The sequence below is a fragment of the Malaclemys terrapin genome, chromosome 5 (genome assembly GCF_027887155.1).
Source record: "Malaclemys terrapin pileata isolate rMalTer1 chromosome 5, rMalTer1.hap1, whole genome shotgun sequence".
NCBI classification, from domain to species: domain Eukaryota; kingdom Metazoa; phylum Chordata; order Testudines; family Emydidae; genus Malaclemys; species Malaclemys terrapin.
Window position 1 is genome coordinate 27,223,863 of NC_071509.1, and position 27,711 is coordinate 27,251,573.

Below are 27,711 nucleotides of genomic sequence, written 5' to 3' on the forward strand. Positions count from 1 at the left end.
CTTGTACTTGACCTTTTGCATTCTAAGCACAACTCCCCAAACAAATCCTGAAGCAAGAAGATATAAAAAATACAAATTATCATTACTCTTCACTGTTGAATTCCTCGGCTCCCTTCCCCTCCTCCTTGTCTATTTTCACTCTGATGTGACTGGGTCTGGCCAGAAAACCAGAATTCCATTTAGCAAGAAATCAGGGTTTTGACATTTGCTTTCATTCTGCATCAGGACACCTAGACTTTTTGAACTTTTTCTCTCTCACGTACCAACCCCCATCCCTAAACAATCTCTCTGTCTCTCTCTATCTCACTAACTCACACCCACACCCATCCACGGTGGTTAACACATTTGCCTAGGATGTGGAAGACCTAGGTTCAAGTCCCTGCCCAACCTGAATTGAGGTGGAAACCACAAAATGAATAGGCAGGTTAGTGCCCTATCAGACTCAATCTAGCCCATTCTGGAAGTGGTCTCTTATTTTGACCAGAAATTCTACCCTGGACCTGAGAAATCTTCCCAATGAAATTTGTGTCAAAACCAAAATGTTGCCATGAAAAGTTTTGGTTTTGACAAATTACTGTTTTCCAGTGAAAAACGCCCAACTAGTTTTCAGGAAATTAGATTGTAAACTTCACAGGACAGGGAGCTGTTCTTTCAAGGGCCAGGCAGACCTATTAGTAACAACAGTGCATACAGTTCCCCATATGCACACACAAAGGGTTGTAATCATAGAACTTTACCCTTGGTTCTTACATAATTAAATCCAGATATTATCCAAAAGACACACTAACATCATTAGAAGTCTAAGCACTACCACTATCTAAAGTTCTCTTAATTATTGTGCAGAAATTAAAGAAAACGGGTAACTAAATCATGGGCAATTAGTAACACATATCAGAAACAACAAGTGATTCAAGTACACAACATAGACTGAATGGCAATGCCAAACTGCAGGATACTGTTTATAATAAATAATTAGTAGGTACTTTCTTTACACCACATTAGGTCATATCATTCCAAGAAATATTGGTTTAAAAAACCTAGCCAAAGTACTTACACTGATAATAGCATAGCAGCAGTGCCTGATGCTTATGCGCGTGGCTAGGCATGTGAGCAGCAGTTATATGAATTTTCTGCTTGTAGAAACACTGTCCCCACAAAGCTAGCAGAATAATTATTTTATAGTTTCCACCTCAAAGTGAAGATGCAGCTGCTGCTCTCTGATTTGGCTTTTTTCTCCTCAGAGGCAGGATCATTTTAGTAGCACCACCTTTCCTATTCAGAAATGCTCCTTTCATGCGGATTGCGTAATTTGTCTCATAGGATTCTTTCCATATTTTAAGGAAACACTATCCCTTTCAAAGCATTCTTCCAGCGAGAGACCCTGCTGTAAAAGACACTGAATAGCACTTGTTATGGCACATTTAGGGTGACAAGATTTTTTAAATGCAAAACCAGAATGCATCACCATAGCGGGGGTGGGGAAGCATACACACACCAATGAGGAAAAGGAAGCATGCAGGATGCTCCCCTTCCTCCACCAGCTTGTCCCTCTCCATTGCTCAACCCCTTTCTCAAAGTCCCTTGAAACCAGAAGTATAGCTATTGGGCCTCAGTGCTGCTACAGTAATTCCTGCTGCCACTGTGACTCTTCCTCCATCTTCTGTTACTGCGAGGCCCAACTGTGTCTGTGTTGAGAGTGTGCTGTTTTTCTCTACTTCCTTACTGAAAATGCTATGCTACTATGTAGTGGGTTATGAGGAGCCTCAAACAGCACTCCATAATTCATAGCCTGACAGCAAGTCTGAATTGAGTCTTTGTGCATTTGGGCAGGGACAGGGTCGCAGAGGGGACTGCAGAAAAGGGGGAAGAGTGTGTCTTCAGCTTGCCCTTTGTGCAATGTGGTGCTCACTCTATGCGCATGCAGCAGTGCTCAAGGCTGTTGTTTCCTCTAAGACAGTGGTTCTCAGCCAGGGGTCCAGGGCCCCTTGGGGATCTGCGAGTAGGTTTCAGGGGGTCTGTCAAAATAAACCAGAGAGCAGGATTGGTGTTGGACTTGGTGGGGCCCAGGAAAGAAAGCCGAAGCCCAACTCTGCCAGGTGGGGCTGAAGCCACAGCCTGAACAACAAAGCTTCGGCAGGGGAACAGCAATGTCATCATTTACTGATGAGAAGATACAGATCTCCTTCACTGCCATAGAACACTGGCAGCAATTCCTCGGATTACTAACGAGGCCTTTTGGTCTTAACTTTCATGCAATCAGTTGTTTTAGGAGTTTTTTTCTGGTTTGACACGTGGCGCTGTGTCAAAATGATGCAGTCTTAAATGGAAATATCTAAATATTTTCCACACAAGCGTGGTACCAAAGCCTAACAAGAAGCAAGGTTATCACATTGGCTAGGGGACATCAGTGCTGAGAGCTATCGTCCCATGCACAAATCCAGAAGCTCCTTATAAAGAATCAACAGTATGCCCTCTAGTTTATAAGATTCTCCAGACACCGAAAAAACTTCAAAAGAAACAAGATTAGTGGAAGTCATTTAAATTTCAAAGGCTTTAATATCTGTAAAGACGTTTTGGCACAAAGCCTGAAAACACACTTAAATGGTTTGTAAACTTGCTTGGCCTGTAACACTTGTTTGACTGCAGCAACCCAGTCTGTGAGGCAGAACCAAAGAGATACAGAAAATGAAAACCACCAGCCAAACACTAATGCCTTTGGACAACCTCCTTCGAGTATATTAATCCCAATAATTTGCCAACATTTTCCATTAATTTACCAACAAACATGACAGTCTGTTGGTGGACTGACCACGTACCATAGTGCAGCTCTGCTTGTCTTAATAGTACCTTTAGCAACAATGCAAGAGCCATCTAGAATAAATGGAATTATACTGTTGAAATAGCTACCAACAATTTTCATTGCACTTTTCTGAATTAGTAAAGATGCCACACACTGAACAATTAAGATGTTACGTAAAATAACTTCCCTTTATTCAAATTAAATTAGCATTTCTTTACTTTGATCTACATTCTACAGATAAAACTTCTGTGCAAAATATTTTATAAAATACTAGAAAAGGCTTTTATTGTAAAAATAAAGTTTCTAGATATACAATTACTTTGCACTACTGACAAATATTGTACAGTATTTGACAATCAGTTTTAATATGTCACATTAAATATAAGAAGTTATATAAACCAATGATCTTACTGATAAGCATTCCATTATTGGTACGTCAGCCTCTTGTGATTGGAACACTATTCTCTTCCTACACCTTACCCTAACAAACCTCAGTACTGGTTTTGCTTACACGCTCTATTCACCTTTGTGCACTTTAATAATGAAACTGGGCCTTGGAACAACTCAAGTTCCATTGCAGGATAGAGCATGCACAGTTAAATGAGAGGTAGTGAGCACTAGCTGGAATACGTGGTCTTAGTCTGGTAAATTAAAACAATTTCCCTAAAAGGTTGTGAATCGGTAACATGAACCCTCATTGATCCAACTCGCTTTCATTCTGCAAGGTCTTCATAGCTAAGCCCCACAGGGTCATACTGGAAAAGAATGGTCCTTCATTACTCCTATATGCAGCAGAAGATGCACGATTGCCCAGGGGGTCACCACAATGACCATCCAAGGTTGTCATTGATGAACGAATCATAGAAATATTATCAGATTGTAGGGGTTCTTCTGCAGGTGATACATCTACCTCTGTGTAAGTGAAAGATGGCTGAGGAGTTTGTTGTGTCTGAGGTTTTGGGAGTTCAGCGGAATCCAGACTCAATTTCTGTTGGATTGTAGACTCATGGTGTTGAATCATTGACCGCAACTTGCAATAAGATCCTGCAGAACTATCAAATTCATTAGCTGAATTTCCAGCTGGACGAACAGGAAATTTAACAGATACTGGTAACAAAGTAACAGACATTTCTTGGGCAAACGAGTCGGAACCCTGAGATTTCTCAAGATCAGAAGTTTCAATTGCCTGAGTAAATTCCTCTAGTGTATTTGGTCCCTCATCACTGGACTTACAGTGCATTTTCTTGTGCCGCCGCAGAACAGCAGAACGAGTGAAGCATTTGTTACAAGTCTCGCAGGTATAGGGCTTTTCTCCTGTATGAGTCCGTACATGTCTGCGTAGGTCACCAGATCCTGCAAAACATTTTCCTGAGAGACAGAAGTAATACTTTTAGATTTTGTTCCTCTCAATATGAGTGTCATGAACATGTTTGATTAGAGGGAATATCAACAGCTAAAACTACAGATCAACTCCTAATGTGTCACATTCTCTGTCTAGAACAGTCTTAGATTTGTTCCTTCTATTTTTAAAACTCAATTATTTGTACTTTTCTTCTTCTTGACCCGACTTGCTCGCCTGTATTTCCATATCCTTCCGTTTTCAGTCTATAGTATCAGAAATACCCACTAGCACTGGAATGCTGTGACAAGCATTAGTAGCAACCACTTTTTTCAGTTTGTCTCTGTCTTTGCTGAACTGAATCCCTTTGATCCCTACAGTAACAGTCTGAGGAACATGGCATGTTGATGACATTTCAAAATGCATTTTTCATAAAAGAACTGCACCACCTCAAATACACCTTACAATAATTCCCTTAGTACAGAGGTACTATTCTCAGATACTACAGGGATAGGTACGGTTATAAAAACTTAGCTGCATGGATAATGTAAACGTAAAACACATTTTGGCTATAGAATAATTTTCAGTGTTGCAATTTTATTATTGCTAGGAGCATTCAGGTACCATGAAAAACTATCAACTTCTTAAGATGCAGTATTTATATATTTTCCGAATAAACAGAAGCCAGAGGTAAAATAACTCTTATAAAACTATAGACAGCAATATAGTAAATGACTTAATTAGGACAAAGATACCAATGTCATAGTGCACCAGGAAAAAAGGGTGTTTCTAATTTCTAAAATTGCTATTTTAATTGTACATAGCGATTCTGAGATTTTCCATTCTTCAAAATAGTACAATTTGATTTTACACGGTTTTTCCATATTAATGATTGTTTTAATGCTGTATTTTATGTGGACCGGTACTATGAAAATAAAATATGTTATTTGAAAGCTTAGGAAATTGCAATTGATCTACTAGACATTCAGTTGACTATATTCTTTTTTTTTGGCATTACACTTTTAAATACAACTGTTTAGATTAATCTCTACTTTTACAAAGCTCAGACTTTTCTGCATAGCCAATAATGCTACACTATCATTGAGTCAGCGGGTGTTGAATTTTTGCATATGGTGGGCCATTTTTGCTCTCAGTCTAGATTTCACACCATCTCTGTGGAAACCAGATGAACTCGCTATCAGAAAAAACTAATCAGAACAATATCAAAAAGGGACAAGTTTAAAGTAAGCCTATTTTAATGTGATGGGAGAAACTGCTTGTTTACACTTTCTCTAATTTGTATCTTCTGTTTCTTTCCTCTGACTGGGTGAAAGGCTTTACAGTAGTTAAGACTCACCTTGTTTCCTCAAGACCCCCATGCCAAGACATACTGCAGTAAGGTGTTTTTATCCTATGTGTTTGCTATCCCTCTGTAATGTTGGTGTTCTTTGAACATTTGAACATGACTGAACTTACACCAAAAGCAACAATAGTCACAGGCAGATAATTAAATACCATTGTAGGATGCTGAGAGGTGCTTGGGGTGTGAGAAATTAGATGATCAATAAAACCTCTGTAAACTCACAAGCAAAGATAAATCGCCATCAAAGACAGCAGCTTTGCAGACTACCTGGAAGTGGGATCCATCCGATAAAATTTGAGAACTAATATTTTCAGCTATGAGATGTTGACCCAGTTATGCTTTATAATTCAAAAGAGCTTCCCTTTACAAATGAAAGTGAAGGACTAAAGGTTGCTTCCAGCTTTCACTAGGATTCAGTGAGATCTCATTTGAATGTTGCAACCAAATGTTTAGGACAAAAGCACTAAGGCTGCTATTTCAACATACTTCTTTTGGAGGGAGCATGTCCTGGTGATAACCAGAAAGTCAATCAAACTTATGAAACAGCTATGATCAATATTGCTGTTGAAAACCAGCCTATAGGGTCTAGAAACAGATTCACCACTTTAAACAACATTCATTCTTCCAGATTCCTTTCTGTATTCTCCATTCAAAATTCACTTGTGATCTCATTTGTGCTCAGCCTAGCACTGTTTTAGGCTTAAAGAAAAAATAACTACTGCATAGGTGATAATACCAGGGCACTTTGTTGAAAAAGTTAACATTTATGCCATCAATAAAGTTAAAGTCCTATGTCTGAGATGGTGTAAATGAGTAATAAACCAAGCTGAAAATTATTTTAACCATCAGCTATGCCAAATAGAAGAGATCCAGGAAAGGATATTTCAATCCAGTTTTACTTTGTCTATTTCCAAGTCATTCAGTGAATAAGGTGAATTTCCACTAGTTTTCAAAAATAAATATGTATGTATTGTAAGCCTTACTTACCACATGCTGAACAGCTGTATGGTCTCTCTCCTGTGTGCCTAATTCTGTGCTTTACTAACTTCCGTTGCATGTTAAATGACTTTCCACACTCATCGCAGGTGAATACTTTATCTGCTGTATGGGTCTTTTTGTGTTCCTTTAAGTTACTAAAGTTACTAAACCCTGGAAGAATGTAACAGACACTAAGATTAAGAAGACTACTCACATTTCAATCATAAACCCTACAGACAGAAAAAATTAATTCTAGCATACCTCTACCACAGATATCACACAAATGAGGTTTTTCTCCAGAGTGAATAATAATGTGACGCTGTACATCACCAGAAGCAGCAAACCTGGAACAGAATTTGGAAACTCAGTTAAAGTGCTTCTACATACCTACTACTCTCCATAGCTGTATATCATATAGGGAGCAGCTGTTATGAATGCTTCATCAACCTAGCAAGTTCTAGAACGGTTAGAAGACTGTAGTTTGAAATATTAAAAACTCCTAACACTAGATGCTATTAAGGGGACATTGTCAGGTTCAAAATATTTTTTAAACAAACATAATGCCTTAAATTTCAAACATCTATTTTTAACAATCAAATTTGCCTTTAATACTATTTCTTTAATTTTTGTATTTTGCTCAGCTTGAACAAAAATAGACAAGCCAGTTACAAGTTTGTGTATTTTCTGTCATGTGCTGAATGCAGCAATATTTGTATTGTAAAGACGTCAATGAAATATTTAAAAAACTCAAATAAAAATAATAAAGACCTATCTATTGATCATAGTTTTTGTACAATTTAACAAAACCCTAATCATTCTGGGTCTAAATCATGACGATGTATAGCTTTAAAGGAAAAAGAACAGAACTGTGCATACTTTATGAGTCAAAGTTTCCAAAAGTTGTGTTAAGTTAAATAGTTTAATTTGACATTGGATATTTTTAATTAATTAAAAAGTTGCCAGTGAACAGAAATCCAAATAAGACCATAAAGACTCACTATTAATTTATGGGCTTATTTGGATTTCTATTAATTGGCAACTTATATATTTATGTATATATATGGCACTAAAAATAAATTTGCATAAAGTAATTTAACCCATCATTCTGCACTTGCTTTTAATAAGCAATTCCTAATGTTAATATCTTGTCATTTACCAATATCCAATAAAGGCAGAAGTACACAAAGAGTGATGGGCAATAAAAGACAATAAAAGCCTATGGTGGTGTAAATCAACACAGTCTACTCATGTTTCTAAACCTTCGCCTGTGGGTTGTTATTAGGGTTAAGAAAGTTTTATTAATACAATCTTAAAGCACTGACATATAACTGTATAGGAGATTAACAATTGTACTAACCTTTTCCCACAGATTTCACAAATATATGGTTTTTCACCAGAGTGCCGACGTAAATGAGTCTGTAGGTTACCTGCCTGAAAAGATGGGAATAAAAGGTTTAAAGAGGCCAGCACTAGCTAGTTGGTGTCTGTAGATGAAGAGGTGTAAAGAACAGAATCCAGAAACTGGCTTTCAGTTCCTAATTTTAAAATGGTTAAGGTTATGCACCATTTGGAGAATGAAGTATTATGCTGATAAAATATTGTTGTCTACACTAATAGCCACCTATCTATCTATGCACCTATAAATTGACAACAGCAAATTGTGAAACAGAAAAAAGAGCAAATTAAAAAAAAAGAAAACAGAAGCCCAGATTCAAACAATCTGGAAACAAGCTACATCTGAAAGACTGATCCTATTAAGTGTAAAAACCTAGAACAACATCCAGGATTACAGTCATGGGGAGATGATTACTTACCAGTAATTAGATTTGTCTTAGTCTCCTTCTCTTCCCTATCCTATAAATAAAACACCACTACATCATGATGTATGACTTCACCTACCAGGAGGCAAAGAAAAATGGTCAGTCATCATCTACATATAATGTACTCAAGTCTGAGTACTTCAAAAGCCACAAATATTTACCCCCCAACAAAAGGAGAAAGTAGGATAAGGAAGAGGAGAAGACTATGAACAAAATGAATTACTGGTAAGTAATTTTTCCTTGTACATCTTCCCTCTCCCCTGTCCTGCAAAAGTAATGCTGGCATATCAAGCAAGACAGATAAGAAGCCCAGAAGCATGAAGCACACTTCTTCCTAATAATTCTTTGGCCTAGGCTTAACCTAAAACTTAGGTCGACCTAACTACATCAGCCAGGGGTGGAAAAAATTCATACCCCTGAGCAACACAGTTAAGCTGACCTAACTCCTGGCATAGAACCATTAGGTCAAGAGAAGACTTTTTGGAGGGATGGATTAACTACAGCAATGGAAAAACCCCTTATATGCTGGAGTGAGTGTCTGCACTGCAATGCTACAGCACCAAACCTGCAGGGCCATAGCTGTGCCGCTGTAGCTGTAGTGTAGACATAGCCTTAGTAGCGAAGATCAGTGATGGCTCTGAATAGGTAATCAACTGAGACTCCAACTGTATATGCAAGACATAGACATGTTGGAGGGAGGAGTCCCAAACATTGTCCAGGAACGTTTTACCTGATCCCACGCTCACATGTTAACACTTGGCAGCCTTTTTGCAATTCTAGAACCGTTAAGGAAAGCAACTGCTTTGGCTTTATTTAAATACAGCTTGAGTAGGAAATGTAAGATACATCTCTCTTATTAAGTGTACAGAGATTCTGGATAATGACCTTTATTCAGTGACCTCCCTTGATAAGGAAAGATCAGAGAAACAGACCACAAGGGACACACTTCTGACTCTCTCCTTGAAATCCTCATAGGCAATGATAGCAACCCTTGACAACCAAAGTTTATGGATATAACGAAAGGTGGTGAAAGGAACTATCAGGGGATGAAACAACAAAGAAAAGAATGAGAGATGAAACTGATTGCAAAGAATCCAGACAGATGAAAAATGACCCTGGACTGCACCCTGAAACAGCTTGCTTTTAACCATTTCAAAGTCTTTCAGAAATAAATCAGATTGACCCTTATACTCTCGGACAAAGAGTCAGAAGGCTGAAATCTATAACAGGAAAGGGAACTAGGACAGGTGTTCTGGAGACTCACAGAGCCTATGAGCAGATCTCTGGAGGTCTGAGAACAATGGGCCAGCTCAACTAAGATAACCTCTCCTTTGTATAACCTGACCGTGTAGAACAGGGGTTTGGGAGGAGGGAGATTCTCCATGCAGAGGCACAACCTAGGAAGCTTGAAGTACACACATCACAGAAAGGGCAGAACCTCTGTCTCTGTTGTACCACAGAGAAAACAGGAATATAGGGATTATCTGCACTTGAAAGTCATTTCAGATTAAGGTAGAGTGTGAATTTAAAGCGCAATAGCTATTCTGGAATAGTTTCCCATTTGGACATTCTTATTCTAGAATAACAGTTTCCACGGGGAGCTATTGCAGAATAGCTATTCTGGTTAATTTCCCTATGCAAATAAATCCATAATCCTTGATCCCGTCCCCTAAGGATGCCAGGACAATGAACTTATTATTAGCAGTTCTGATACCTTTCTTACAGTGTTAACTTGAAGCCTGGAAGAGGAGGATAGAAGTACAGTAGAACACCAGAGTTATGAACAGACCGGTCAACCACACACTTCATTTGGAACCGAAAGTACACAATCAGGCAGCAGCAGAGACCAAAAAAAAAAAAAAGAAAAGAAAAGCAAATACAGTACAGTACTGTATTAAATGTAAACTACTAAAAAAGTAAAGGGAAAGTTTAAAAAAAATTTGACAAGGTAAGGAAACTGTTTCTGTGTTTGTTTCATTTAAATTAAGATGGTTTAAAGCAGCATTTTCTTTCTGCATACCAAAGTTTCAGAGCTGTATTAAGTGAATGTTCAGTTGTAAACTTTTGAAAGAACCATAACGTTTTGTTCAGAGTTACGAACAACCTCCATTTCCGAGGTGTCCATAACTCTGAGGTTCTACTGTATATCATTGTCCTATTACCTTTGGCCTGATCCCTGGGCTCTGCAAAGGAATCATATTGACTGGCTAGGAAGATGATGGATAGGCTGAGGCTGTGCATTTCAGTGAAAGGAAGAGATATTAAAGATAGTGGGATTGGATTTCTAAGCCTGACTGATCCTGGTTGGATTTCACACATTAACTTAGAAGAAGAAAAGGACCATTGATTTGATCCTTTTACAAATCTTTGTGACCAAAACAATCTCAGGCTCAAGTGGCATGTCTTAAGGAGCAGGCACTCACACAAAACGTCCTGAAAGAGACGCTGCCGAAAAAGGTACACAAGAGACCTGCAACGTTATCCTTGATTGCAGAGAAGAGGTGTGGCAAAAAATCATGCAGGAAAACAGCTGGTATACTGGTAGTGAGGGGAAGACACATGCTGAGAGGCAAAGGGGCCCTTTCTTCTCTCCAAAAGTCAAGGTTAGTGTAAAGTAGGTTCCTTTTGCTCATCTTCTTCCTATATCCAATCTCAATTTTTACTACTTTAATCTTCCATTTATTTCTAAGTACAAAAAACAATACTAATCCAGCATCCGCTATGCACTTGGAACTGCCATCGACATCAATGGGAGTCCTGGACAGATGCAAGACTAGGCCAAAAGCACAGCAGATGAAGGCTAGAGAGAACAGTGCTGTAGTCTCCCATGCTTATAGGCTGTGACAGCAAAGAAAACAGAGGAAAGTGGGAGGAACTAGTCATTATAAAGGAAGAAGTCAATTTTCTTTACGCCTTACTTCTTGGTAGGTGGAGTCTTACAACATGTGGTTGTGGTATTCTATTTGCAGAATGGAGAGAGGAGAGAGATATGATAAGAGAACTGATACTTGGAATTTCACTATTTCACCCTTCATTTGCCAATATTCATCAGTACATTAAGCCAAGAACAACAGAATTTTAAACGCTGCTTTTGTAAGTCACAACACTAACATAAGGAAAGAATAGGGAGGGAGGTAAATTCCACTTTATAAACAAGAAACTAGTTGTAGCAATTGGATTGCATTGTGGACTTTATATTTTGCAAACATGCATACCCTGTATTATAATTCGTCTATCAGCACCTTCAGGAGATTAAGATAGGGGAGAAAAACTGTTTAAGAGTCGTTAAAAAGAGAAATTACAGTTTGCAGTACCTTTTATTAACAGATAGAAAATTAAAATAATTCATTAAAAACAAAGTCTGTTACATGAAAAAGTCTTAAGTTTGTCATAGCTGTGATACATACTTTACTGTTTCCTCTCCCCTCCCACAAATCCCCCTTCAATAACTTAAATCAGCCTTGCAAAATGCTACTCCACTTGCCCGAAGCAAGAAATGTTTTATGGTCAAATAAACCAACCTTTTCTTATTCTCATCCACAGGAAGGGCAGCAATACGTTCTTGCACCTAGGCTATACCTAGCTGCTTTTAATGGTTATACCCATTGTGATACTTAGAATTTCAGTCTTCAACAAAAAACAACAACGTTTTCTCTATGGCTAATATGAACTCAAAGCTGTCCAAAATGACTGGACAAGCACAATTGAACACTGAATATAGGGCCGAACCTCACACTTCAATTATTAAATCTATCCCAGTATAAAACATGCACTTGACTGTTTCTCTCTCTTTCCCCCCTCCCGCTCACCCCTCTCTTGTAAAGTATAAGTATTCTGATAAAAATACAGGTCATCTTATGACCAAATAAAAGATGGAATACAGTAAGACTGTGAGTACAGATAATAAATTACAATGAAAAGGTGGAGTCCTAAATTTTCAGAAGTGGTCTCCAATATTGCTGATGCAGTTTTAGGGACAAAACGAACTGCATCCTTTTAACAGCCTACCTGATTGTACCTGTAAGTCAAGTAGTTAGGTGCCTGATGTGTGCAAATGCAAGTGAATTTAACAGTACCTGCAACTTTGCAATTTAAATATTGGAGGTCAAGTTGAGGCGCAGCTAAAATTCAGGGTCGGAGGATCAGGAAAAAAAATCTGACTTATTTCCTAAGTAAATTTAAACTGGATTATTGTGTCAGGCTTTGGAACCATCTGAATTTCAGTTAAAAAGAAATTAAACTGATTGTATTTATGCAATTATCAGCTAATCAATGTTTCGTATTTGGACCTCTGGAGAGGTCTGCATTGCTACGTTTTGGAAGCATGTATAGGAAGACTACAGGGTATGCAACAAATTACATATCTGACCAAGAGGTATTTGCTTTAGAGCAGTGGTTCTCAACCTGTGGCCTAATCAACACAGAGCTGAAGCCTGTGTGACATCCTCAGGCCCAAACAGGTAGCACTGGATGCAGCCCACATAACATATTGTGGGCCACATGTGCGGCCCATGATGGTAAATAGGTTGAGAACCACTGCTTTAGAGTATGTAAAAATAATAATATACAAGACTGACTCCGCTGTTCCTCCACTCAAATTGTATTCCTAGATGAGATACATATATATTTTAGGCCCCACATTGTTATAATTTGGTAGTGAATGTACACTAGATTTTAAATATGCGGAGGACTTTTTTTTTAAAAATCTGCATAACTCAGAACCCAATTGCTGAGAAAAAAAGGATGAAAATTAAAGACAGATTGAGGGAGAGGTGATAGAACTGCTACATAAAAGTAAAAGAAAAAAGACAGAAAACATCTTTAAGAAATCTAAAAAACTGTAATTTGTATTTTCAAAAGCCACCACAGGTGGCTAAATCCTAAATTTAGGATTATAACATTGGACAAGGCCATGTCATTTATATCACCGCAAACAGAACTAAGTTTACTTTTAGAATCAAAACACGGATGCATTTAGTTTAACTGTAAGTATCATAAAATAAAATATTCCCACCTGTGAGAAGTGTTTCCCACAAATGTTACATTCAAAAGGTTTCTCACCTAAAAGGAGAAAAGACAGAACATAGCATATCTAATAGTTTCAACAGAATACAGATGTTCTAAATTGGTATACTTCCCTCTAAAAGATATAATTTAGATACAACTTAAAGCCAAAATTACTTACCAAAGTAATTTAAAGAGAAAATTAAATAGGTATTGTGTTTCTGTCATTTACCTCTTAAAGGAGAATCTCTTTGAAATATAATTTATATTTCACAAACAAATACTAGCAAAAAAAATGGACAGGAATAGAAACATTCTTAACAGTTACACTTTCTTCCTTGCAGGATAGGGGTGAGAATGAGAATTATAAATGCTTGAAGGAAATGTGGTAACTCTGTCAAATTAAGACAAAATTAAAAAGAGCACATCAGTTTTACACTTTTACACACACACACACACACACACACACACACACTCACAAAACCACCCTGACCTATAGACTGAAGCTAATAATTCACAGAGATATTGAATGTGAGGTCTTGTACTCTCCCTTTACAAGATTCTGTTCACTTGACGTATCAGCTCTGATTGGTCAGAGACCCTGGAAGCAATCTACAGCTAGTGACTTCTCACTAAAAATAAACTGTATTTAACTGCCTTTACTTTTGCCATCTAACCCTTCATACTTAGTTATCCTTTATAATAGGATCTGACAACTGACTTGAGCATTTTGGTCAATAAAGAGTTTAGTTATTTCTCAACCAGGTATAAACTGGTATTTCAGTCTTTCTCGATATTTTTTTGTGTAAGAAACTTGACAAATAGGGAAATTTGCCCAATACACTATACTTTTTGATATTATACTGATATTTAGCCACATTCTTCTGTTTTCTAGTCCAGAATCCTCGTTATCAGTTTGAATCAATGTATACTCTTTTCCACCTATTCCCTAAGGACATTTAGCCACTAAACAGTTCTTGCACAGCACAGTTCTCCCTTTTAATGGGTTTCCTAATTTTAGATTATGGGTAATTTTCAAGACTGCATCCATCATTTAGGAGCCTAAATCCCATTTTCAAAGTGACATGGGCCAGATTATTAAAGATATTTAGCTGCCTAAGGATGGACATAAGCATTTAGGGTTACACTTTTAGGTGCCTAGAAAATCACTGTGATTCACAAAGCCTGGGTTAGGTGACTAGGCTCTCTATACAATGAATGGAGATCAGTGCCTCAGAATGGGATTCACAATAGGCAGCATGCTAGGCAGCTCCTCCCCCAAGCTAGCCAATGGGAGATGGCAAGAGGAGGAGTGTGTGCTAAACCCTGCCAGTCTCACAGAAATAGGCACCTAAGACTGGGCTGCTGGGAATAGGGTGACCAGATATCCCAATTTTATAGGGACAGTCCCGATTTTTGGGTCTTTTTCTTATATAGGCTCCTATTACCCCCCACCCCCGTCCCGATTTTTCACATTTGCTGTCTGGTCACCCTAGCTGGGAAGCTCTTCCCTTTGCTTGGGATTCTCAGATGCAAACCCTCTCTTGGGATTAGGTGCTTATAATGTTTTAGCAAGAAGCTCAGAGAGGGGAGGACCACATCCCTCATTATTTTTAGCTCAGTGGACAGAGTACTCACCTGGGATGTAGGAGAGCCTGCTTCAAGTCCCCTCCTCCACCTGAGGAAGAGAAGGGATTTGAACAGAGTTCTGCCACCTTTCAGGTCAGTGCCGTAACCACTGGGCTACAGGATATTCTGATATACAGCCCCCTCAGTCTCAACTGTTGAACCTCTTCCATTGTGGATAAATAATAAAAGCATCATTGAGGGAAAATAGGGGAAAGAGAGAATGAATATGACTATGTATCTTAGTGGTTACAGCATTCACCTGTGAGACCCAGGAACCAGTCCCCCTGTGCCAATGACTTTTTAAAATTATTTTACACAGTTTCAGCAGGAGAACTTGAGGCAGCCACATATCAGAATATCCCATAGACCTGAGAAGTAATAGATCCCCATTTAAATTCCTTCTTCCCCTCAGGTGGGGGGGGGGTCCTCACACCCCAGTGAATACCCTAATCACTGGGCTAAAATTATGAGGGAGGTCCTCCCTCTACCCCACGGCTGTTTTGTGTAAGCTCACCTATAGAGTCCCGATCTAGTAGGTGAGTTCTGAGCACATTTAGCAGATTGGACTCTGCAGGCAAATCCGGGGGATGAATGCCTATCTTCCATTGGTTTGAGACTAGCCATGGGGCTCAGGCATCCAAATGCCTGGAGTGAGGCAATAGCACACATGCTCAAAAGCATAAACACAGGTGTCTATGAAACTCTTAACAGACAAAATTAGACACTGAGCAAGTTTAGGCGCCTCAGGTTTAGATGGCAACTGGGCAGGGGTTTGAAAGTTCCAGTGAGGCCTGATTCTGGGATTCAAGCAACTAAAATGGCAGTCACCCAAGTCCTTTTGTGAATCTCACCCTTTCTGGGATTTTCAGAAGTGCCCAGGAACCTAACTTCCACTGATTTCAATGGGAGTTAGTCATCTTGTCACTTTTGAAAATCCCGCTAAGCACCTAAACATCTTTAAAGGTCCAGCCCTTCAGTACCAGGGAACCGAAGACTCATTGAAAGTCAGAGTACTAAGGCACTTTTGAAACTTTTACCCTATACCTGGTTTCTGAATCATTACTAAAGTGGAAAAATAGTCTGTTAACCTTGTCTATCACTTCCCTAATTTTGCAGAACATCAATCATATTGTCTGTGACCCTGAGAACCCCTCAGTGGCAACTGGCAAAGGGTTCACTGTTCTGTAGCAATAGCCCAGGACAGGCCTGACAAACTCACTACACCCAACAAATTGATTTCATAGTATTTATCCAAAGAGGGTCAAGTGAGGTATCTAATTAAAGTTTATGCCATACTGATCTTCCTAATTGTTGAGAGACGTATGTATGGAGGACACACACACAAGAAAATATATTTTAAAGTTTGAGTCACAGCAGGGTTGACAAGCAGATTTTGATCAGACAAAGGATGTATGTTCACTCATCTGCCTTGGCTCACATGTAAAATAAGCACTGTATGCCAACACAATGGAAGCCAATTTGCATACCACATCAACATGAGGATGTGAATGCAACATGGAGCCAGTGCATCAGGAATGAACCACAGGGGTCATCCTGACTCTGGGGACAAAATAATGCATATTGGGGATATAGAAGGCAAAAGGACCCTTTTTGTCCTTCACAGAGGAAGTTAAAAGGACAGCATGTTTTGCATTTATTAAAGGGAAATCCTAACTATGTTGGTTGGAGATTGTGTGAGCTTGCTTAGAGTGAGATTAACTATGTTAGACAAGAGTATTAGCCTGTTGAAAGTTTAGACTCTAGGAAGCAAAAAAGTTATACTTTTTGTTTTATATGTAACCATTCTGTTTCCATTTGTTATCCTTACTCACTAGCTCTTAATTCTTACCCTTTGATAATAAACTTATTATTTTCATTATAACTATATCTCAGTGTTGTGATGTTATATTTGAGCTGATCTGCAGTTGAAGCAAACAAGCTGATATGTGCACTGTTCCTTAGGGGGTAGCTTACCTGGTAATTTCCGTGAGTGTCAAATGGTTAAGAGCTGGACACTGCAGGGGAATGCTTCAAGTGGATTTGGGGATTGGGGTGCACCTACCGTAAACCTACAAGGCAAAGTAAGGGCTGGGAGAGCCCTGAAGAGATTGTTTGGGTGGCTCACGACTGGTAGTTTCAAGGGAATTGATGTCCAGTTAAGTACAAGCAAATCTTCCGATCACTTTGAATACCCTGCTTCTAACACCCAAAAAAGCTACACTGATTGTTAGCAGAGCTGCTGTATCTGACCTTGGTTGTCAGAAGGGCACTAAGAAACTACCTTTCTCCCTAGATACCCAGACTATAGAGGGATTTGTAGATTAATGTACCAAAACCTAATGCCCTGAGTTGTACACACAAACAAATAGGAAGCAACCCATTACATGGAGCACAGGTGTAGTACGTTCAACAGAATTCACACCACTAAGTAGATTGAGTCATAGAATACACATGACATAGGAATATACTTAATAGGGCAAGCAAACAGAAACTATCAAATTCTCTTCTCTCCACACCCTGGTGAGTGCCCTCTTCCTTTGCCTTCTGTTTAGTATCCTCCTACTGCTTTGGCTACCCACATGTCCTTGCTTTGTCTGTCTCAATTTCCTATTCCTATATCCCATACCCAGCACCCCATTCCACTCCATTAACAGTTAAATGGGACAGAGCATTGAAGAATTACATGATGTACTTCCCACCTCCTCTCCCTCTTTTTAAAATTACATAACAGGAGAATGCTGCACAAGTCGGATGATGCCATCCCACCCAGTAGCTATTTGAATTGACTATGAAAATACAACAGTCTCCAGAAGAATATTACATGGAAGCATAAGCACAATTCTGCTATCTGCTGTTGTATTAGTTTCTTGGGTTATTTTTAAAAACAAGAATTGGAGCAAGGTTTCTGAAAACAACATGGAATTCCTGTGCACAACTTCAAGTCCCACTCATGAATTAGCAGTGTGCAGGACAGCAACACAAGAACAGACAGTCTAATGGGATTGGTCTTGTTACATTTTATATAGTCAAGCTGAAGATGTGTGCAGCTCAAACCTTGTAGTTCAAAATAGTATAGACTAGCCTGACTGGAGTTGGATTGTGTGTGAATACATGGATTTCAAACAGGAGTAGGCCAGTAGCACCATACAGATTGCATATAATGAATCTAAATAACTATGTAAACTTATTATTGCAACCCTGTCCTCCTTGGATCTCCCCCTGTTCAGTGTTCCTCCCTGCAATGTGTCTAAAATGGAAGTGTAAGATGTCAACCAGAGACCATGTTTTATTTGCTCTATAAAGAGCATAGGTCTCGCTGAATAAATAATAGTACACCTCTACCCCGATATAACGCTGTCCTCGGGAGCCAAAAAAATCTTACCGCGTAATAGGTGAGACTGCGTATATCAAACTTGCTTTGATCCACCGGACTGCGCAGCCCCGCCCGCCCAGAGCGCTGCTTTACTGCGTTATATCCAAATTCATGTTATATTGGGTCGCGTTATATTGGGGTAGAGGCGTATATGATATGGAGTGCTGAATTTACAATATACATTTTTCCACAAACAATTTAAAGTGGTTTAGTAGATTGGTATGCAATGTATTTTTTCTGCCCAGAGAAACCTATAAAGAATTAAAATCTAGTCCTTGGGCAACATCATTTTAAAAAAATACTGATGTGCAAGTTGTAACATGAACATCCAGAAAACCTCACAAATACTGAATGAGACCTTTTGGAGGAGACCCTATGATGGAGAAAGTTCAAATTTCTTGCTTCTGGAAAGGCTGCTCACTAACAATTTATGGAAATCTAAATTCCCATTACTAAAGACCATGATTTAGAAAAGAAATGAATGCATGTTAAAACAAGGGCCACATTCTCTTTGACTTTTGTGCAGAAAATGCATATTCACTTGTCAGATGATATTTTATTTGGTGAGATAAACCCTTATGCATTTGTATATTATGTCATTGGCTATTGGAATATAAAGGAAAAGGAGGGCAGAAAACATCCATTAGGTTAGTCCCCACGAAAGACACCATGGTAAATGATGGAAATTAATGGTATTGCCTGAATAGCTAAGCCAGTGGTCACCAACCCGTCGATAGCGATCGACTGGTCGATCCATGCCCCTGCAGCGGGGGGGTGGAGGGAGCAGGGGTCTCCACACACTGCTCCTGCCTGCAAGCACCAGCCCCGCAGCTCCAATTGGCCGGAAATGGGGAACTGCGGGGGCAGTGCATGCAGAGCGGGGCAGCCCGCAGAGCCACGTGCCTTCCCCATGGGCCACAGAGGTGCATTGGCCCCTTCTGGTGTGTGGGGGTGTGGATGTGGGAGGGTGTCTTGGCTCGTGATGGGGAGGAGGTGCCGATGTGCCTAAGTAGGGCTGGGGCAGGCAGGGAGCCTGCCTTAGTCCTGCTGTGCCACTGACTGGGAGCTGCCCAAGATAAGTGCCCCCCCTCCCAGAGCCAGCACCCCAGCCCTGAGCCCCCTCCCAGAGCCAGCACACCATACTGCCTCCTGCACCCCAACCCCCTGCCCTAGGCCTGACCCCCCTCCCTGAGCCAGCACCCCATACCCCCTCCAGGACCACAACACTCTGCCCCAGCCCAGAGCCCCCTCCTGCACCCATACTCCCCCCTCAAGCACACACCCTGCACCATCTCCTGCACCCCAACACTCTGCCCCAGCCTGGCGCTCACTCCTGCATCCAAACTCCCTCCCAGAGCTTGCACCCCTGACCCCTTCCTGCACCCCAACCCCCTGCCCCAGGCTCAGCCTGGAGCCCCCTCCCACACTGCAAACCCCTTGGTCCCTCCCGGACCCCAACCCCCTGCCCTAGCCTGGTGAAAGTGAGTGAGGGTGGGGGTGAGCGAGCAACAGGAGAGAGGGGGATGGAGTGAGAGGGCCGGGGCTTCAGAGAAGGGGAGAGGCAGATCCTGGGTTGCTCTAAAATTCAAGAAGTGATCTTGGGCATAAAAAGGTTGGAGACCACTGAGCTAAGCTATAGTTTTATAAAAGATTTTTTGAATGAATTTACTGTCGTTCTACAACTTTATTTGTTGGGGACATTAAACATTTAGAGTGATGAGTTAAAAAGTTAGAGTGGATTTATTTTTCACTGTGACAAATAGTAAGCTGTGTTTTCTGTTTTTAGAAATCACTCTGCTCGATTTTAAAATGAAATTATCTGAATGAATTTTAGAAGTGTACAGTCAAATTATTCAAACTCTCTCATTTTCTTTACAAAGTACATATGTCTACTAGGACCACAGTATCCACTAGAAATCTTGATAAACACTATAACTATCTACCACAGTGCCTTTGGCACGGTGCAAAGCAGAGGAAAATTTCTTACCTCATATGATTTACAATGGTCTCAATTCAGAGTGAAATACTACAGAAAAAGGTAAGTCTGTTGGAAATTACAGATTCTTTAACTACAAGTTTTCCCTCACCCACATCCATTTGTACTGACTTTTCTCCATACATCTATGCTTTGGTGGGGGTTATACACTTTGGTATTGAGCGCAAAAGGTGTCTCCTTTAAAAGTGAGAAAAAATATGACATTTACATTAAAATATTACAAAGTGTGCTTTTGAAGAAAACCTTAGAAAATTTAGTTGAGAGAAAGGAGAATAAATTAAACCTAAAAGCTTTTCTCTATTCACTTAAAATATTCCTGTAACTGTCCTTTTCCCTACATCGCTTGCCACAGAAAGTACATTTTTGAAAGTGAATCCCTATGTAACAACTGTCTTTGAACCAGGAGGAGGCCTGGATGTCCTTTTTATCTCGTTATTAAATATTTGGTCTGCAAGCAGTAAATAATTGTACCTGTATGAGACCTTTTATGGAGCTCCAAATTGCTTGGATGTTTAAAAGCCTTTCCACATAATTCACAAGTATATTGCCTCTGTGACTGAAGAATCTGTGATTGCTCATCTTGTTCTGAAGGACCTTGAGATCTTTCCATTTCAACAGTTTGTTCAAAACTCTCTGAACTCACAAGATCTTCAGTTTCTTTTCCTTCAACAGCATTAATATTTGTCATCTCCATGGTACTTTCATTTACAGATTCAATTACCCTTGTTATACTGTTGTCATCTCTCTTAGGTTCAGACAATTGTTCTGCAGACTTCTGTGATCTCAGAAAATTCAGTTTTTTAAGGTGTATTGCCTTTTTCAACCGCATCTGTTTGGTAGGCTGCAAGGATGTGCTTTCCAAATCTTGGTCTGGAGCAGAATCATTCAAGGATTGAACCAGAAAGTTCGAGGGTAAGTGGTCAGAGGATTCCAAAATACATTCAGATTGATTGACAGTACAAGAATTGCTCTCTACCGTACTTAGTTCAGTAGATGTATTGAAAGCAAAGGACTGTTCTGTTATTCTCTCATGGTTGGAACATGCATTCTGCTTGTAGAACTGCTTGCTATAAAAGTTGCGCAGTTTATAATAGTAATTTGGCTGTTTAAATGGGAGCTCTGTGCAATTACCATCTAAGGAGTCTTGTGTCTGTTTCTGTACATCACCTGAGGAAGTATGAAGATTAATAGATTGTGATCCGTGGGAATGGTGGTCATCCAACACTTTACTCGCTTGTGCATCTGATGAGCATTCATGCAGTAAGTTAGTACCGTAACTTTCATTCACACAGTTAGTCTCTGTAGCCAAAGTACTTTGCAAGGAGAACACACTATTGCAAGGCATGCTGGCAGGAGACTCTACAGCTGTGGAGGATTTTAAAAAAGTGTGGCAAATGTTCAGCACATTTTGCACTTGCAGACATTGTGCAATATCCAACATAGCTTGTACATTGTCCTGGCTAAGATCAAGGTGTGAAGTGTACATGAAGTCCAAGATCTGGCCTATGCCACCTACATTTTTAATGTCCAAGTGAAAGACATCATTCTTCTGGCCTGGAGAATTCTGAAACAGGGTCCTGATGAAATAAAGCATAACCCTTTATTATATACAAGCACATACACTGCTAGTCTGAAGAGCTTTTTTATAAAATATCTATCAAACACAATATCCTAACCCAATGTGAATCAATAACTCAATATGCAGTATGCAGCTGAGAGACAGTTGCTCTGGTACTTACTGATAAGACTTTTGAAACTGCTCATAATTAGCCTAACTCTGCTTCCTTTGAAGCAAATGGCAGTTTTACTGTTGACATCAACAGGAGCAGCTATGCCACCGCTAAGTGCTTTTGAAAATCTCACCCTACACTTGTAATTTCCTATCTTACGTGCTGTAAATATCAACCTTAATGTTGTGTTAGTGGACTGTTTGTGCAGAAGCGGATAGATTGAGAAGGGGGCTACCCCTTCCCTCCTGGCAAAGGGAATGGGGACCAAGAGAGGAAGCTCTACATTTAATTAATCAAAATGAAAATAAAGATGGGACCCCACAGTTTGGAAAAATCAAGGTGCTCCCCCTTCCAGCAACTAAGCCTTTCCTTCAGGCTCTGCCAGTGAACCTGACTGGGGCTCATCCTTCTTAGAGCTCTGCCTAACAAGTAGGTTTAAGTGGCTGGTAAAATTTTCAAGCTGTGGCCATATCCATAAAATAAAAACACTTTATATGCATACTACCGAAGCCTACTGTAATTCTGTTTTTATTTTATTTGGGCTAGGATGTTGAAAGGATCCTAAAGCAATTGGGCACCTAACTCCCTTAAATTCAAACTTGATGGCCAAAAATCTTTGGGCATGAGTCCAAAATACAGTTTATTATTGACAGTGCTTAAGATACTATAACAGGCGGAGAAGCATTTGAATGTCAATTTTCCTTCCCCTCATAAAGTAACTATAAACTACCTTCTCCCCTCATAAAGTCACTATAAACTATCTTATATATATATTATTGGTAGCACAAGCTTTAGAGATGGTGCGAGAAGAAACAGAGTTAAAAAAAAACAAAAAAAGAACTATTCACTGACAGGCAAGGACAATTTTGTTGCCCAGCATCCCAAGACAAGTGAATAGTAGATGCTGCTTGCTGCAAGGGCTACTGATACACTTTACAAAGTTTCAGATGCACTGACTAGCACATCAAGAGATTTCAGTGTGTGACTCTGTTCCAGATACAGATTCAGAAAAGCTAAAAGAAGAAAACTGTCCTCCTGCTCAGTTTCCTTTTAAGCACCAAGCAGCAAAAGGGGATGATCTGGTTGTCTGACTCATTAAATCTCTCACCTGGCTCTGCTCACCATATTGCAAACCCATACTGCACTTTGGAAGGTGTAAATTAGCTGTTACCACTCAAGAAAGAGATCTTCGAGTCACTGTGGATAGTTCTCTGAAAACATCCATTCAATGTGCAGCGGCAGTCAAAAAAAGCAAACAGAATGTTGGGAATCATTAAGAAAGGGACAGATAATAAGACAGAAAATATATTGCCTCTATATAAATCCATGGTATGCCCACATCTTGAATACTGTGTGCAGATGTGGTCGCCCCATCTCAGAAAAAGATACATTGGAATTGGAAAAGGGCAACAAAAATTATTAGAGGTATGGAACGGCTTCCATATGAGGAGAGATTAATAAGACTGGGACTTTTCAGCTTGGTAAAGAGATGACTAAGGAGGGATATGATTGAGGTCTATAAAATCATGATTGGTGTGGAGAAAGTAAATAAGGAAGCGTTATTTACGCCTTCTCCTAACACAAGAACTAGGGGTCACCAAATGAAATTAATAGACAGCAGGTTTAAAACAAACAAAAGGAAGTATTTCTTCACACAACGCACAATCAACCTGTGGAAATCTTTGCCAGAGGATATTGTGAAGGCCAAAACTATAACAGGGTTCAAAGAAGAACTAGATAAATTCATGAAGGATAGGTTCATGAGTGGCTATTTGCCAGGATGGGCAGGGACGTGTCCCTAGCCTCTGTTTGCCAGAAGCTGGGAATGAGCGACAGGGAATGGATCACTTGATGATTACCTGTTCATTCCCTCCGGGGCACCTGGCATTGGCCACTGTCGGAAGACAGGATAGTGGGCTAGATGGACTTTTGGTCTGACCCAGTATGACTGTTCTTATGAAGGAGCGTGCATTACTATTACTATTTATTTGTACTGCAGTATTGGCAACAGCTCTAACCAGAGACTGGGGGCCCCACTGTGCTAGGCACTGTAAGTATGTAATGAAGAGAGGATCTCAAAACGCTTACCGGCTAAATATGTACAATTACAACATAAATTAGGCAGACCATATTTTCTAATTAGACCAAATGTGAGATATAGATTATCTCTGGACAAATGATCCAAGGACCCCATAATTTTTAATTCCAGCCTGTGATTAGGCATTACTACTTTGTAACTAGCATAAAAATTCTCTCCTCAGAGATTAAGACATCAGTTATATAGTATCCTGTTTATTCAATAAAAATATTTTCCCAACCACATACCTGAAATACTGACTGAAAGCAGCTAATACATTTTTATGTGCTTTGAAGCAGACGCCTTTTACTACCAACATGCAATCACAGAGAAGGCCTTGAATGCGCTGTTCATGTAGCTGCTGGAGAAGATGACAACTATGGCTAGCAACAGTGTCCATGCTAGAATACCAGTTGATTATCTACAATACAATAAGATAAAAATACTCTTGGAATTAAGTTTTAAATTAAATATTGTATTTGCAGAACAAATTTAAAATATTAAAAATTAATGTATTGCTACTATTTTCCCTACCTCGCAAGGGAAACAGAGCTAATGTAGATGTCTAATATATTTGGGCCATTTAAAGATAAATGAAAAAACCTTTGGTGATTAATGGCTTTAGCAGTACAGACACAGAAAGTTTTATTAAAGTCAATATTTTCTATTACAATGAGATTTTGCACAAACATCTAGTAATGGAGATGCCGCAAATAAACTGAACTTTGTAACCATACATTTTCCTTATTCACTTAAATATGTATTAGGCTTTAGCAAGCAGAACACAGAACATCCACAAACTTAACAGCAAGTTGGCATTTTGTATTGGAAAAGCTCAGTTTCTTAATTCTCTAAACACAGAATAGAAAATCCTGGAAAGACCAAACATATTTATATCATGCTCATTGCTAGAGCATTGAGCACATTTCACTTATAGTTCTCAGAGAAGTAAAATATAACAGTATTAGAGAAATTCAGGACTCTCATTTGTACTGGGAGAAAAGTTTACATCATATTTAAAGTCTCTTCAAGCTGTTCACAAGAGTGACCTGGAACAGAAAACATCTAACATTTGTTCCCAAATGAACAACTGTATATAATCTATGCTTTAACTTAATTTTTGCCCACGGGAAAGGAGAGGGAATCTCCCCCTTTCACATCCTTTAAAAGTAGGAGAGGAGAAAGAATCCAATCTTTTAGGGGCTTCTCTTCACTACTGGATCTAGCAGTGAAAATTAATTGGGTCACCCACCAAAAGAAATTTGCATATGCACCACATCCTACAATTAAATTAGTTATCCATCACATTATCAGGACTACTACAGGGCACTATCCTGGGACCATTTTGACACGTCTCCTTTTAATGCATCCTAATTACATGCAGCTTCTTATCTGCTATTACAAGGATGGCCAAACTTACTGACCCTCCAAGCCACATACAATAATCTTCAGAAGTTTGAGAGATGTGCATGCCTGCTGGGGCTCAGGGCTACAGCCCTGCAGCGGAGTGGTGGGACTAGGGTCTTCTGCCCTGCGGGTGGGTGGGGGCGGGGTATGTGTTGGAGCTTCAGCCCCATGGGAAGCACCTCCCAGGGCTCAGGGCTTCAGTCCCACTTCTTCTGAAGCCTCCAGCCCCAGCAGGTGTGCTCCAGGGGGCTGAAGCCTTCAGCCTTGGCAGGCGCCTCCCACAGGACTGAAGCCCCTAAACCCCCCTCCGTGTTGGGCAAAAGCCCCTAGCCCCACCAAAGGGCAGAAACCCAGAGCTCCCCTTCTCCCCCAGTTTGGTAGGCAGAGAAAGGGGGACGGCATGAGGGGCTACGCAAGCAGCATTTTAACTGTAAAAGAGATGCAGTTTGGCCACCCCTGTGATATTAAGAGGTATTATTTCATTGCACCTTTTGTTAAAATTCCTATCAGAGATTCACCAAGTCACTAAAACTTACAAATGGTTCACTGAAAACCCCTTAAGCCTATAATAGTTCTTAAAACCTCTTCCTGCTCCAAAGGATTTTATAGTTTATTAAAGCAATCTGTGACCTTGGTGTGTGTGTGTTTCAAGGACAGTAAGCGCAAGTGCCTCACTCCCCTGGGGGAAGGGAACCCAAAGGTGCTGCAAGCCACTGCCTTATCAGGAATAATTTCAGCAGCACACTAGGCTCTTTATTTTTCTTTTAAATGTTCATTAAAAGTCTCCATGAAGTCTGAACGTGGAAGGAAACAACCTCAGGTGTAACACAGGGGAAGGCAGACAGGGAAAGGGTTTGCTCCAATGTTAGCAGATAAGGAATGTAAGTGGGTCACTATCATCATGTGAATTCCCACTTTAGCACTAGCTATAGGGTTAACATGAGTGTGTAGAAGTGAGGACGGGTCTTGTCTAATGTTAGTGAGTGTGGGGAGGAGGATATACAAGGTTTATGCTAACCCCAACATTACCCCTAGCTACAAGTATACTATAAGGGGAAAGATGTCAGTTGTCTAATGTTAGTGAGTGAGTTAGTAGAGAGATATGCAGTGCTGGTTGTGCTAACCCCCAGGTTAACCCTACTTACTGGGCTAACATGAGTATGGTGGGTGTGGTCTAATGTTGAAGGGTGGAAGAGGGGGGCACGCAGGGGTTATACCAGGGGTAGACAATCTATGGCACGCGAGCTGATTTTCAGTGGCACTCACACTGCCCGGGTCCTGGCCACCAGTCCGGGGGGCTCTGCATTTTAATTAAATTTTAAATGAAGCTTCTTAAACATTTTTAAAATGTTATTTACTTTACATACAACAATAGTTTAGTTATATATTATAGACTTAGAGAAAGAGACCTTCTAAAAACATTAAAATGTATTACTGGCACATGAAACCTTAAATTAGAGTGAATAAATGAAGACTCGGCACACCACTTCTGCAAGGTTGCCGACCCCTGGGTTATACTAAGCTCCACATTAGCCCTCACCACACGTATAACGTGGAGGACGTTTGCCCACCAACATAGACTGAGAACAATATATACACATGCTACATACCCCCAAGTCAGCCCTAGTTACGGATATAACGTGAGGGACAAGTGTAATGTTAGGGACGGAGGAGGGAACATACAGGGGTTATACTAATCCCCAGGTCAGCCCCCTAGTTACAGATATGTGGGGCTGGTTTAATATTGGGGAGTGAGAAAAGGAATACATAGGGGTCATAATACCTCCCCCCCCCCCCAAGTCAGCCCCATTTACAGATATAACGTCGGGGGCTGGCGCAATATTGGAGGGTGCGGGACGGGTTATACTGACCCCAATATTGCCCCCAGCTACAGGTATAACACAGGGGCAGGGGGGACGCTACTCCAGCGTTGACGGGTACGGGCAGAGGCAGACTCCAGACGCTAACTGCCGAATCACTGACCCTGAAGAGTGAGGCCGGCGGGGCCTGGCCCCGGTACCGGAGCAGGGCTCCCAGCACTGGAGGGGGAATCTGCTCCTTTCCCTAGGGGGCCGCTCTAAGGCCTCCTCCCTCCCAACCTTCCTACCGGCTCCGGCGCCTTCTCTCCTCCATCACCGCGGCCACCCCATGCCGGCTTGATCCCGAACGAGCCACTACCCGTCCCGTCCCGGCAC

At 40.3% G+C, this 27,711-nt stretch overlaps 1 protein-coding gene across 5 annotated transcripts; it reads right to left on the reverse strand.

Moving 5' to 3' along the window:
• On the reverse strand, positions 1 to 27,699 carry ZBTB49 (zinc finger and BTB domain containing 49). 5 transcript variants are annotated; one of them, XM_054030800.1, is made up of 9 exons: positions 27,388 to 27,604; positions 24,358 to 24,530; positions 20,774 to 21,879; positions 13,315 to 13,361; positions 7,838 to 7,911; positions 6,742 to 6,824; positions 6,490 to 6,651; positions 4,034 to 4,168; positions 1 to 47 (listed from the first exon to the last, which is right to left on the reverse strand). In XM_054030800.1, coding segments are annotated over exons 2-9 (1,761 nt in total). In that variant the 5' UTR covers positions 24,510 to 24,530; positions 27,388 to 27,604; the 3' UTR covers positions 1 to 45. The 5 variants fall into 5 exon arrangements, with proteins under 5 accessions (XP_053886775.1, XP_053886772.1, XP_053886771.1 ...); XM_054030797.1 differs by lacking the exons at positions 1 to 47; positions 27,388 to 27,604 and adding an exon at positions 27,624 to 27,699 and having other exon boundaries at positions 2,534 to 4,168; XM_054030796.1 differs by lacking the exon at positions 1 to 47 and having other exon boundaries at positions 2,534 to 4,168; positions 27,388 to 27,603.
• Between the last annotated feature and the right edge of the window lie 12 nt (positions 27,700 to 27,711).

Excerpts from the sequence above, each read along its gene's own strand:
- ZBTB49 (XM_054030797.1), bottom strand. The coding sequence starts at position 24,509 with ATGGACACTGTTGCTAGCCATAGTTGTCATCTTCTCCAGCAGCTACAT. Across the intron at positions 13,362-20,773 it reads CCATAAAAGGTCTCATACAG|GTGAGAAACCTTTTGAATGT; the intron begins GTACAATTATTT and ends TTCTCCTTTTAG. Across the intron at positions 6,652-6,741 it reads GTGTGATATCTGTGGTAGAG|GGTTTAGTAACTTTAGTAAC; the intron begins GTATGCTAGAAT and ends ACATTCTTCCAG.